General features: G+C 34.4%; 1 protein-coding gene across 3 annotated transcripts in view; it reads left to right on the forward strand.

Moving 5' to 3' along the window:
- The window catches only part of CNTLN (centlein), a 315,203-nt gene that overhangs the window by 259,590 nt on the left and 40,976 nt on the right, over window positions 1–14,637 (forward strand). For all 3 annotated transcript variants that reach the window (XR_006295095.1, XM_043566783.1, XM_043566781.1), the window contains exons 20-23: window positions 4,203–4,300; window positions 5,977–6,103; window positions 7,513–7,650; window positions 8,890–9,075. Coding sequence is in view for 2 of the 3 variants with exons in the window: in XM_043566783.1 (XP_043422718.1) it covers window positions 4,203–4,300; window positions 5,977–6,103; window positions 7,513–7,650; window positions 8,890–9,075 (549 nt within the window). In the remaining variant the exon portion in view is untranslated. The remainder of the gene's footprint in view (window positions 1–4,202; window positions 4,301–5,976; window positions 6,104–7,512; window positions 7,651–8,889; window positions 9,076–14,637) is intronic.

Genomic DNA, 14,637 nt, shown 5'->3' on the forward strand with positions numbered 1-14,637 from the left:
ACTTATATTTTACTTATGTGATTTTATGTACTGTTAATGTCCTAACTTAATTTTTGGAAATAATAGACCCATATCAATATCTATAAGTTATTTACCTTATGGTTTCCCATGGTGTCAGTTTTTACCGTATATAAATCTCTCTTTCACTTTGGAGGAATGTGTGAATCACAAAGGTAGGACTATGAGGATGCCTGGAGCATTTAGACCACACTTGATGTATACTTGAAGTGTCCATGAGTAGCCTGCAGTCCTGGAACACTGGCCCGCGACAAAAGGATAAATCTCTACTTTTGTCTTGTTTCATGTTTTAATATGGAAATACCTTAGAAGACCAGTACCTTAACGTACATAATACTCTGTGCTACTACAAATTTCTGTTTTGATATTCTATTAGTTTGCTAGGTCTGCCATAACAAAATACCAGAGACTGGGTGACTTAAATAATAAAATATTTTTTTCTCATAGTTCTGGAGTCCACAATTCCAAGATCAAGGTATCGATTAGGTTTGGTTTCTTCTGTGTCTTTAGAATTATTACCTTGTAGATGGCCACCTTCGCTGTGTCTTCACATGGTAATCCCTCAGTCTGTGTGATTCTGTGTTTAATCTTCTCTTCTTGGAAGGATACCAGTCATAATGGATGAAGGCCCACCGATATGGCCTCATGTTACTATACTTACCTCTTTAAAGGCCTTATCCTAACACAATGACATTTTGATGTTCTGGGGTTACAACGGCAACATATACATTTTGAGGGGACACAATTCAGTCCATGACACATATCAAATCGTTAGCACAATAATTTTCCAAGAAATGACTTCTTTTCTAGTTGATGTTTTTATGCTAAATTTTTAGAAAAACTGGTTAGATTTGTATATATTAAAGGCTTATATACATCTTTTTTATTTTATTCAAGTAACTTTAGACTTTTCTGTAGAAACTCTTAGGTGTACTTCTCAGATATACGTGATACATTCAGTATCATTTGAGTGCTCATGTGTATTTTCTGTATCTTCATTTTTACCCATATTAGATATGTTTCTTCAAGGTACCCAACTTTATATAGATAGATGATCAAATATTTAGAGACATACAAATTCCTTCCAGTGAATGTTATATATATGCATATACATATACAATATACCAATATACATACATGTATGTACATATATATACCATTATTTTGTATTAGTTTATATGTAGTTATATACACACTTTGAATTAAATAGTACTCTAATTTATATTTGTGATTCTTTGACTTCTTGATTGTTGAAAGCATCCCTTTTGATATATACCGTGTTCTTTTCCAGTTTCCCAGTAAGTTCGTAATGAAGCATAGTAGTTTTTAAACTACTGTTCCTTTATATGTAACCTGTTGCCAGGCTGGTTCTAAGTCCTTTACAAATAGTAATTCATTAATCCTCATTTCTACCCTGTGAAATAAGGTCTGTTATTCTATTTTACTTTTGAGAAAGCAGAGACACAAAAGGTAAGTTAATTGTCCAAGGTCACTAAGCTACTAAGTGATAGAGCTGAGATTAGAACTCAGTCCATCTGACTTCAGAGTCAATGCTTTCATTCATTACACTCTGCAATTAAAAAAAAAAATGTTTAACAAACTTAGATAGGAAAGCTGTAACCATGATGGATTCTTACCATTGTGACATTTTTGACATACATGTTTTACTACAGATTTGAGGTCATGCTGCAGATAAATTTTGTATAGTAGAAATGGAAAATGCTAGAGGCCCTGGGTTTTGATCACTCTTTGTGCATTAACTTCTTATGGGACTCTACTGAGGAAATAACTTCTCCAGAGGTTGAAAGCAGGCATACCTTTCTACCCACTCCATAAGGATTTTTAAGGATCAAATGAAGTGGCTCTGAGATTTAGAGATTCTAGAAAAAGTATGTATCAAGCTGGTGTTGTTTTATTTACTGTAATTCAGTAATCCCTCAACTATCCAGAAGCCAGAGTTATAGCATTTTCAGTCACCTAAAATAACAGCCTTAAGTCTAAAAACAACTACCTTAAAATCCACTTAATTTATTCCACTGAAGATATTGTCAGGCTTCATTTACTGCCCGTTGTCTTTTATTTTAAGTACCACTCTAATAAGTCTATTTGTTTAACTTCTGAGCCAAAAATATCTCAAAAGTAGCGAATGAGAAGTAGGCATATTAAGGGGCAGGATGATTGTTTTCAGTCAGGAATATGGGAAAAGCAAGAAATGTCGACCAACAGACCAATAGAGCAACAGAGAGAAAGAAAATATTAAAATGTTAAGGTAAAAACACAAAATTAGAAAAACAGCACTCTGGGACCATTTAGAGTAGGGGTAAGTTGCCATTTATATCATAATAGTTCCAAAAGACATGACTATATAATGATATAGTGATACTATAATACAGCAATATAATATATATAATTAATACAGTGATTATAATATATAGCTATATAGAAGTATCTCTATTAGCTTAATGTAATTATAGATGTTCATATTTCTAAGTGAGTGAACAATCATTCCAGAGAGAATTTAAGATTAATAATTAAAGCAAAAGCTTCAATTATCTGCTAAATTCACTAGTGTGGAATATCTTATTCTGGCAATGCACATCATATATGCTGGAAATTTAGATTGCATTACACAAACATTTAATCAAAATTTTTAAAATTCAGTCTACTTGCCATGTTAAGGTTTTTAAGCCTAAGTTTTTAAGAAATTTATATATTTAATGTAAAAGTTAAAATTATTTCAAAAATTTTATTCACATATTCTATACCAATAAGATATTTAAAGTCTGTCTAATGAATTTGACTTGTATTTAAATGGTGTGAGCAATGGTTTCATGATTAATGGTTTCATCTTTACAGATTTACAATTTTTTTTAGCATGAGTCAGTCAAACCTGGGAATAGCTCTAGCAGAAACAATTGATTGTAGTTACAAAGAAAGATTAGCAAAATAACTATTCCAAATATATTTAAAGCTATCATATTTTATTCTATTTATATCAAGTTAATACTTCTAAATTTTAACAAGTAACTTAATGTATGTTATTACTGTCTTGTAGGTGGAGAAACTATAATATCAGACACACTAGGTAATGTGTCAGATTACTTATCTACTTAGCACTTGAGTCAAAATTGAAAGTTAGGGTTCCTGATACACTAGTACCTCTGGCTCTTGGGCTGTGCGTTAACAAATACCACAAAGCTGTTCTGCCTTGAAAAACTCATGTTTATGCATGAATATTTTAATAATAAATAGTATAATCAATAAATTCAAGTAAGGAAGTATTTAGTATCCCTAAGATTCCTTATCAGTTATCTATTACTGTCTAACAAACTATCTTAAAAGGTAGCAGCTCAAAACAATGGCAGTTTATTAATTCTTATGATCCGGTGGGTTGACTGGGCAGTTCTTTTACTTCTCTCTTTTGAGTTCTCTGATATGCCTGCATTCTTTTAATTCAAGGATTTACCTGGACTGCAAGTTCCAAGATAGCCTCACTCACAGCCTGGGAGTTGGTCTGCAGGCTGTCTGCTGGGATACCCTAGTACTCCTCCATGGCCTTTCCTCTGTCTTCCCTGCAAGGTGATCCCAGGCAGCATTCCAAGAGCCAAAGGTGTAGCTGCAAGGGTTTAGGCCCAGCAGCTGGTACTTGCATAATGTCATTTCTGCCACATTTGCCTTGGTCAAAGCAAATCACAGGCCAGACCAGACCAGGCTTAAAGGTTTAGAAGATGGATCCCTCTTGATGGGAGGAGCAGCAAAGTATTTGTGACCACATTTAGTCTGTTATAACAGGTTCTTAGTAAATCAAGCTTTCATTTCACGTGATCTTGTTAGCCTATCAAAATACTAAATTAATCACATGCACATTTACATTTTACAGAGATAGTCCTTATTCCTCAGAAAGTACTTTGTGTGTGTACTTTTTGTAATTCTTATATGATGGCATTCTTTTGTGGTTTTGGTGTGTTATATAAAAATTTAGTATACCATAGTACTTCTGTTAAAACATATAAAATAAATCATTTAAAAATATTAAAATATACAAGTATATTAAAATGCCCTTCTTAATTATAATCATATTTATTTCAATATTATTACTCTTCATGAGAATGGCATTTATTTTGATGCTGCATTTGACCAAAAATTGAAAAGTTTATTTGATTTTATATGTGTTTTTAATCTAGAATGCAACTAATGAGCTCACTAAACAGTCCTCAAATGTGAAGTCTCTGAAATTTGAACTCCTAGCAAAAGAAGAACACATAAAGGAAATGCATGAAAAGTATGTTCTTGATATTTTTATCCATTGTATTTGGTGCCACCTAGTGGTAGTTAACTCTATTAAACATTGCACGCAAGAAACAAAACCCCATGTTAAAAATTAGCTTTTCCTTCCTTCATGTTTAAGCCTCAATAAGATGAAAGTTCAAGGAATATTATCTATAAGCATAGTTGATGACAAGCTATTTAATATTCTTTAATTAGAGTAAGAATATTTAAAGTTATATTTTCCTTCTTAGAAGTAACCATTTAATTTTGAATGTATATAAATTAATGACCTAAAGACTACGAACAAAACACTTCTGAATGTGGTAATTCTTTGACCAAAATTATATATGTAGGTTGATCTCAAATTGGATTTAATGCCTAAGCTTATAAAGCTAAGGTGGAAGAAAAGGAAAGTTTTTGATGGTCTCTAAAATAAATGGAAGATTACAAAAGTTTGTATTTTATGTGTTGTTTTTTTTAACAAAAAGGGGTTTAAAATGTCCTATCTCACTGAATCAAAATGATTTTCTCTGTATATTTATAGATGTATAAGAGCTTAGGGGGTGATAACATGTTTAGGTGGAATGCCAGTCTGTCCCTGATAATTTGAGAATATATACATATGTATTAGCAAAATAATGCAGATACATATATACTACATTTTAAGTGAAGATCACTTAGAAGTGATATTAACAGATGAAACTACTGACAAAAATATTGGTTAATTTTGTAAACAAAGTATCTTCAAGTTTATTTATTAGCATAAGAGGCAGTCTTATTTACTATCTAATAGTGAGGGCCCTAGAGAAATAGTCTTTGAATCCTAGTTCCTCTACCTGCCAGCTCTGTATCTCAGTTTAATAGTATTAGCTCATAAAATTCTTGTGAAGATTAAGAGAGAGCGTGTAAAGTACTTGTAACAGAGACTGGCACCTAATGAGCACTCAGTAAATGTTACCTGTTATGATTTAGTAGGCACAGTAATAGTTGTTTCTGCAGCTACCATTTCATATCTGTCATCAACTTAAGCTAAACTGATATGTCAGTTCAATCGTACGTGATATTAAATTAGAAGATACCATGCCTAATTTTAGTGTTTTTGTATCATATTATAAGATTTTACATTTGTTTGTTTATTAAAATACAGAATTATTTTCTAGCAGTGCTATGCTTTTTAATGATCTCTGAATATCAGTTTGATTTTTCTGAGCAATGCAATAATATAATTTAAATATAATTATTTTATTTTATTTTTTATCTTTTATTTTGAGAGAGAGTGCAAGCAAGGAAGGAGCAGAGAGAGAGAGGGGAGAGAGAATCCCAGGCAGGCTCCCAGTGCAGAGCCCAACACGGGGCTGATCGTCACAAGCATGAGATCACAACCCAAGCCAAAGTAGTCAGATGCTCAACCAAGTGAGCCACCCAGGCACCCCTAAATATAATAATTTTAATTTTTCATAAATTTTGTCAATCTTTCTCAATTCTTCAATTTTTATGCCTTAATGCATATATATTATACTGTAATTACCAGTCACAACTGGATTTTGGATTTTATAAGTACACAGAGTATGAATAGATCAGTACTCCATCTCATGCAAATATCTTATTAATTTGCAATTAATATCAGTTAGCATTTAAAAATTAAGTATTTTCTATCTCTCTTATAAAATCTCTTTTTTCCCCTTCAAGGATATCTCGAATGGAGAGGGATATAACCATGAAAAGACATTTGATAGAGGACTTGAAATTTCGACAGAAAGTAAATTTGGAAAGTAATGAGAGTATTAATGAAATGTTAGAAAATCTTGAAAAAAAGGTATCAATTTTTATGTTCTCTGACAGTAGAAAATACCACTTTTCTCTTACCTTCTTAACTTGAATAATCAGTCTTAATAAATTCCTAGAAAATATTCATAGAATACATGTCTGCTGTTACATAATTACATTGTTTGATCTGATAGTACGTTATTTGTTTTAAAATTCAAAACTCTAAAATGTCATACATAATATAGTCACACGTTCTCTTTGTATTTGTAAATACATGAGAGGATAATCACATTTAATTTTTAAAACTTTCACTGTTTCTGGGTATGTAATTACATTTTATTCAACATTTTCAAGTTGAATTTATACAATTTATAAATTATTTATTTGCTTTATTTAATTTACTAACATTTATGATAGAATCAAGCATATATTTTTAAATGAAAAAGGTAATAACCAATAACTACCAGAAGATCTTTAAAAACTGTACTTACCACAGTTTTTTAAAAGTGTACTTTTTCCTTTGATACACTTAATTCAGTATACTTAGGAAGAGAGCTTTATTTAACATAGTTGTATATCTGGCCCCAAAGTAGAAATCAGCAATTTGCTGACTAAGAGATATTAAAAAAAAAAAAAAAAAAAAAAAAAAAAGGTGCTATTTGCACAACTCCTAAAGCAGCTTGTGCTCTGGCATTCACTAAATGTTATCCACTCCAGAGAGAGCATCTCCCTTACTTTTCTTGTTGGAGATAAAAATCTAAGTATCTCTTAGCTCAAATGGATTTAAGAAAGAAAATTTTACATGAGCAAGACAAATGCGTGTGGATTTTCTTTCTCTTTCTCTTCCCACACACCCACATAAATTATAATTACTTCCTATAGGTTTTTTCAGTGTTATCACTGAAATTTTGCTGATTTTTAAACTTTAATAATCATTTCAGATACAGTCTTAGAATCTGTGCATAAGTAATTATATCTTTAGTGGCATTAAATGAAAAAAGAAAAACTATTTCTTCTTTCAAATGTATTATAACTATGTTACATTATTATTTAATTTTATCCTAAAAAGTAGATGTTATATTGGAGATAGAACTGAAAGTTATCCATGACTTACTTAAGAATTCAAGACAACCAATCCCCTGCTTAAGGAGGTTAAGGTTAGTAATTAAAGGAAACATAGTTAAAATTAATATTGTATTCATACATTTTTGTGCATTTTTCATTTTGCTATTGATTTAAGGATTTTAGTCTCATTCATAGTGAGTTCTCCAAATCTAATTTACTTGAATTTGATATCATTTATATTTTTTTGCTGTTATTATTTAAATGTGATATCATTTATGAGAAAATAAATGAAATTAGACTTATTCATGGATCATTTGGTTTCTGTTGAAACAAATAGAGTATACTCCTAGAATGGCTTTACCAATAATAGTTATCGTTATGCTTTTAATGTAGGTGAAGACACTAACTGAAGAGTGTTCCAACAGGAAGGTGTCAATTGATTCACTAAAACAGAGACTCAGTGTTGCTGTAAAGGAGAAGTCACAGTTTGAACAGATGTATCAAAAAACTAAAGAGGAATTAGAAAAAAAGGTATGCTTTTCAGACATGTTAGCTTAGAAATGGAATATAACCATATCTTTTTCATTTTTAAAACTGTAATTTTTTTCTGCCCAAAATTACTATGAACAAAACTGTTCATACCTCTACATGAAATACTAAGCATTTAACATTAAAGGTAATGCTATATTAGAGAAACAGATTTTGTATCTTAATTTTTTTTTCATTTTTTTAATGTTTATTTTTGAGAGAGAGAGAGAAGGCACACACAAGCAAGGGAGGGGCAGAGAGAGAGGGAGAGAAAGGATCTGAAGAGGGCTCCATGCTGACAGCAGAGAGCCTGATGTGGGGCTCAACCTCACAAACCATGAGATCATGACCTGAGCCAAAGTTGCACGCTTAACTGACTGAGTCACCCAGGTGCTCCTTGATAATGTCTTTTAAATGAACACTACTATTGGGGCGCCTGGGTGGCTCAGTCGGTTGAGCGTCCGACTTCAGCTCAGGTCACGATCTCGCGGTCCGGGAGTTCGAGCCCCGCGTCGGGCTCTGGGCTGATGGCTCAGAGCCTGGAGCCTGCTTCCGATTCTGTGTCTCCCTCTCTCTCTGCCCCTCCCCCATTCATGCTCTGTCTCTCTCTGTCTCAAAAATAAATAAACATGAAAAAAAAAAAAATTTAAATGAACACTACTATTAAGAACTGGCACGGGGCGCCTGGGTGGCTCAGTCGGTTAAGCGTCCGACTTCGGCCCGGGTCACGATCTCGCGGTCCGTGAGTTCGAGCCCCGCGTCAGGCTCTGTGCTGACTGCTCAGAGCCTGGAGCCTGTTTCCGATTCTGTGTCTCCCTCTCTCTGCCCCTCCCCCGTTCATGCTCTGTCTCTCTCTGTCTCAAAAATAAATAAACGTTAAAAAAAAAAAAAAAAAAAAAAAAAGAACTGGCAAAAGTGGATATAATTTTTTTAGATCCACCTAAACTTATAAACTAATTAAATATTTCCATTGACATATTAGATCTTTTGGTCTAAAATAGCTTCCATGTCTTTAATGATTTATAATTTTTTTAAAACAAACTAATTTTGATGATAAATATATGAGAATATGTGCTCACCATATTTTATTGAAAATAAAAAAACCATCAATTTAACCCAAATAAAAACAAACACATACATAAAAAGAATCATGAAGTCATTTCTTTATCTAACATGAATAACTAAATCTTCTAAATATGTTTATGAATTATTTTTTATTCTGTGATTACCCGTCTTTTGCAGGATGTCAAGCTTGGTCTCCTAGTATCAAAAATAAGTGAGACCGAATCTGCAATGGCAGAAATTGAAACAGCAGCATCCAAGCATCTTCAAGGATTAGCACTGAAAAGTGAGCAGGCCCTAGAAGGTGCACAAAAGAAGTTGCTCTTAGCCAATGAGAAAGTGGAGGAGTTCACCATCTTTGTGAAGGTTTGAATTATTTGCAGTTTACTAACTCGTGCTTTAGTTCAGGCAGAGTGGTGGCCTACTTGAGATGATTTGGGATACTTTGTGATTTCTTTCTGCTTTCTGAAAACCATAAAATATCTTCTTCTACCTTACTCTCCACATTGTTCAATTTTTGTCTATAATAGATCTGGTTTTATAGCTTGAGCTTAAAATTTTCTACCCTGTTTTTACTATTCTTTTCTTAATGTTAGTTCAGTTATGAAATTGCAGTAATCACATAAGACAGATTCTAAGATGAAATAATTAAGTCATTTCCATTCTAATCTCCTTTTGAAAATCCAGCAGGAACAATCAGAAACTTGTCCCAGGTTTATTGAAGCTCAGAGACATCTCAACCCCAGTCCATAGCCTGTCAGACATGGAATGGGTAAAGGAATGGTAAATGACTTAGCAGAAAAAAAGGAAGACAAACCTAAGTGCCTGCAAAGGCTGTACTCTCTAGAAATTATCTGACAGCTGAAGAATCCCCAGAAAGGCTCAGTAATTGGCTATAAGGAACCACTGAGGGTGATGGAGGAGGGAAGGATACAGGTGGTTTGTTTGAAAGTTTTTATAAGAAGCTTTTAGGCCTGTGGTCTGTAGTTTTGCCCCATACGTTTGGACAGAGCTCTTCCCTTAACTCTTCTGTGAGAGCTGAGGAAGAGCAGCTTTGGTTTCAGAGACACCAGGAACTGAGGACCAGGAATCTGGTGATTGCTCTGCTGCTTCAGTCCCACTATAAGTCATTTACACCTCTATGTGGTGCCTTTTCTTCTGCCTTGTATTATAGCTAGGAAAGGAATCCATTGCCACTAGAGAGATTATGAGTCTTTTAAAGTCAAAGACAATGTTTTATCAATTTCCACCTTCACAACATCTACCTAGTGCCTTGCAAAATAATTGGCATGTGGTAAGTAATGATCACTACCTAATCAAGTTAAATTTCCATTAGAAATGTAAGATTTCTTTTAAAGTTTATCTTTCTTTATTTTGAGAGAGAAGGAAAGCAAGCGGGGGAGGGAAAGAGAGAGAGGGAGACAGAATCCCAAGCAAGTTCTGCACTGTCAGCATAGAGCCCAATGCGGAGCTCGAATTGACAAACCATGAGATCATGGCCTGAGTTGAAATCAAGAGTTGGACACCCAACTGATCGAGCTACCCAGGTGCCCCAGAAATGTGAGATTTTAATGATACTTCTTTGGCCTTTAAAAATAATCACCAAAGGGGCGCCTGGGTGGCGCAGTCGGTTAAGCGACCGACTTCAGCTAGGTCACAATCTCACGGTCCGTGAGTTCGAGCCCCGTGTCAGGCTCTGGGCTGATGGCTCGGAGCCTGGAGCCTGTTTCCGATTCTGTGTCTCCCTCTCTCTCTGCCCCTCCCCCATTCATGCTCTGTCTCTCTCTGTCCCAAAAATAAATAAACATTGAAAAAAAAAATTTTTTTTAAATAATCAGCAAAATAGTTTGATTACAGTGGGAAAGCAACTCTTTCTCTCTTTTCTCCTGTAACCACGCTGTTCTTTTTTCTTTTTTTTTTTTTAACAATTTTTGATGAGATTAAGTTCTCATGCCATTGTGTCCTTCAGAAGGCATGCATGATTAAAAACTGGCATGTCATATACTACAAAGCTGTAGTAATCAGTATGGTACTGGCACATAAATAGAGACATATATCAATAGAATAGAGAGCCCAGAAATAAACCCATGATCATATGGCCAATTAATCTTCAACAAAGGAGGCAAGACTAGGCAGTGGGAAAGACAGTCTCTTCAATAAATGGTGCTGGAACAACAGGATAGCTACATGCAAAGGAATAAAACTGGTCCACTTTTCTACATCATACACAAAAATAAATTCAAAATGGATTGAAGAGCTAAATGTAAGATGTGAAACCATAAAAATCCTAGAAGAGAGCACAGGCAATAATTTCTCTGACATTGGCCATAGAAACATTTTTCTAGGTATGTCTCATGACGCAAGGGAAATAAAAGTAAAAATAAACTGTCGAAACTACATCAAAATAAAAAGCTTTTGCACAGTGAAGGAAACCATCAACAAAACTAAAAGATAACCTACTGAATGGGAGAAGATACTTGCAAATGACATATCTGATAAAGAGTTAGTATCCAAAATATATAAAGAACTTATACAACTCAACACACAAGAAAACAAATAACCCAATTAAAAAATGGGCAGAGGACATGAACAGACATTTCTCCAAAGAAGATATCCAGATGGCCACCACATTAAAACATGCTCAATATCACTCATCATCAGGGAAATGCAAATCAAAAGCACAGTGTGATATCACCTCTCACCTGTCAGAATGGCTAAAATCAATAATAAGAAACAACAAGTTTTGGTGAGGGTGTGGACAAAAGGAACCCTCACGCACCATTAGTGGGAATGCAAACTGGTGCAGCCACTGTGGAAGGCAGTATGGAGGTTCCTCAAAAAATTAAAAATAGAATTATCATATAACCCAGGAATTCCACTACTGGGTATTCACTCAAAGAATATGAAAAACTAGTTTGAAAAGATATATGGACCCCTATGCTTATTGCAGCATTATTTATAATAATCAAATTATAGAAGCAACCCAAGTGTCCCATCAATGGATGAATGGATAAAGAAAATGTGGTATATAGATGTACAATGAAGTATTACTCAGCCATATAAAAGAATAAGATCTTGCATTTGCAACAACATGGACCTAGCTCACATATTGCTAGGTGAGCAAAGTCAGAGAAAGATAAATACCATATTATTTCACTCATGTGTAATTTGAAAAACAAAACAAATGAACCAAGAAAAAAGAGACAAAATAACAAGATTCCTAACTTGGAGAACAAACTGCTGATTACTAGGCGAGAGGTGGGTGGGAGGATGGATGAAATAAGTATAGGGATAAGCGTCTGACTTCAGCTCAGGCACAGTTTATGTGTTTGAGCTCCGCATCAGGCTTTGTGCTGAGAGCTTAGAGCCTAGAGCCTGCTTCAGATTTTGTGTGTCTCAGTCTCTGCCTGTCCCCTGCTTGTGCTGTGGCTCTCCTCTCTCTTTCTCTCGAAAATAAATAAACATAAAATGTTTTTAAAAAATTTAAAAGAACTGACATAGCATAGCCCTAGAAATTTACTTAAATATATGATATATTTTCCATTTATGGAATCTTTATAAAAGGAAAATTTAAACTATACAATAAAATAACAATCTACTTCTTGTCTCCTTCCCCTAATAACCCCACTATTATTTGTATTCTTTATTCCTCTAAAAATTGGCTCTTAAAATTTTTTTTAATTTATTTATTTTTTTATTTACTTTTTAATTTACATCCAAGTTCATTAGCATATAGTGCAATAATGATTTCAGGAGTAGAATTCAGTGATTCATCCCCTACATATAACACCCAGTGCTCATCCAACAAGTGTCCTCCTTAATACCCCTTGCCCATTTAGCCTATCCCTCTACCCACAACCCTTCCAGCAACCCTCAGTTTTTTCTCTATATTTAAGAGTCTCTTGTGTTTTGTCCCCCTCCATATTTTTATAGTTTTTGCTTCCCTTCCATTGTTCATCTATTTTGTATCTTAAATTCCACATATGAGTGAAGTCATATGATACTTGTCTTTCTCTGATGAATTTTGCTTAGCATAATACACTCTACTTCCATCCATGTTGGTACAAATGTCAAGATTTTGTTCTTTTTGATTGCCAAGTAATACTCCATTGTATAGTATACCACATCTTCTTTACCCATTCAATCGTTGATGGACATTTGGGCTCTTTCTATACTTTGGCTATTGTCGATAGTACTCCTATAAACATTGGGGTGCATGTGCCCCTTCGAAACAACACACCTGTATCCTTTGGATAAATACCTAGTAGTGCAGTTGCTGTGTCATAAGGTAGTTCTATTTTTAATTTTTGAGGAACTTCCATACTGTTTTCCAGAGTGGCTGCACAGTTTGCATCCCTACCAGCAGTGCAAAAGTGTTCCTCTTACCTCTGTCATTGTCTGAGTTGTTAATTTTAGCCAATTTGACAGGTTTCTCATTGTGGTTTTGATTTGTATTTCCCTGATGATGAGTGATGTTGAGCATTTTTTCATTGTGTCTGTTAGTGATCTGGATGGATGTCTTCTTTGGAAAAGTGTCTATTCATGTCTTTTGTCCATTTCCTCACTGGATTATTTGTTTTTGGGTGTTGAGTTTGATAAGTTCTTTATAGGTTTTGTATACTAACCCTTTATCTGATATGTCATTTGCAAATATCTTCTCCCAATCCATCGGTTACCTTTTAGTTTTACTGATTGTTTTCTTTGCTGTACAGAAGCATTTTTTTTTTGATGGGGTCCCAATAGTTCATTTTTGCTTTTGTTTCCCTTGCCCCTGGAGACATGTTGAGTAAGAAGTTACTGTGGCTGAGGTCAAAGAGGTTTTTGCCTGCTTTCTCCTCTAGGATTTTGATGTCTTCCTGTCTTACATTTAGGCCTTTCATCCATTTTGAGTTTATTTTTGTGTATGGTGTAAGAAAGTGGTCCAGCTTCATTCTTCCACATGTTGCTGTCCAGTTTTCCCAACACCATTTGCTGAAGAGACTGTCTTTATTCCATTGAATATTCTTTCCTGCTTTGTCAAAGATTAATTGGCCATATGTCTGTGGGTCCATTTCAGCATTCTCTATTCTGTTCCATTGATTTGTGCATCTGTTTTTGTACCAGTACCATAGTGTCTTGATGATTACAGCTTTGTAATACAGCTTGAAGTCTGGAATTGTGATGCCTCCAGCTTTGGTTTTCTTTTTCAGGATTGCTTTGGCTCTTCGGGATTTTTTCTGGTTCCATACAGATTTTAGGTTTATTTGTTCTAGCTCTGTGAAGAATGCTGGTGTTATTTTGATAGGGATTTCTTTGACTATGTAGATTGCTTTGGATAGTATCGACTTTGTAACAATTTGTTTTTCCAATCCAGGAGCTTGGAATATTTTTCCCTTTTTTGTGTGTGTGTCTTCTACAGTTTCTTTTATGACATTTCTATAGTTTTCAGTGTATAGATTTTTCACCTTTTTGGTTAGGTTTATTCCTAGGTGTTTTATGGTTTTTAGTCCAGTTGTGATGGGATCAAGTCCTTGATTTCTTTCTGCTGCTTCATTATTGGTGTATAGGAATGTGACCAATTTCTGTGCATTGATTTTATATCCTGTGCCATTGCTAAATTCATGAATCAGTTCTAGAAGTTTTTTGGTGGAATCTTTTGGCTTTTCCATATGGAGTATCATGTCATCTGCGAACAGTGAAAGTTTGACTTCCTCCTTGCCAGTTTGGATGCCTTTTACTTCTTTGTGTTGTCTGATTGCTGAGGCTAGGACTTCCAATACTAGGTTGAATAACAGTGGTGAGAATGGACATCCCTGCCGTGTTCCCGACCTTAGGGGGAAGCTCTCAATTTTTTCCCATTGAGAATGATATTAGCGGTGGGTCTTTTGTTTATGGCTTTTATGATCTTGAGGTATGATCCTTTATCCCTAGATTCTTGAGTACTTTTAT

This window comes from Prionailurus bengalensis, chromosome D4, assembly GCF_016509475.1.
Source record: "Prionailurus bengalensis isolate Pbe53 chromosome D4, Fcat_Pben_1.1_paternal_pri, whole genome shotgun sequence".
In the NCBI taxonomy this organism is placed as follows: domain Eukaryota; kingdom Metazoa; phylum Chordata; class Mammalia; order Carnivora; family Felidae; genus Prionailurus; species Prionailurus bengalensis.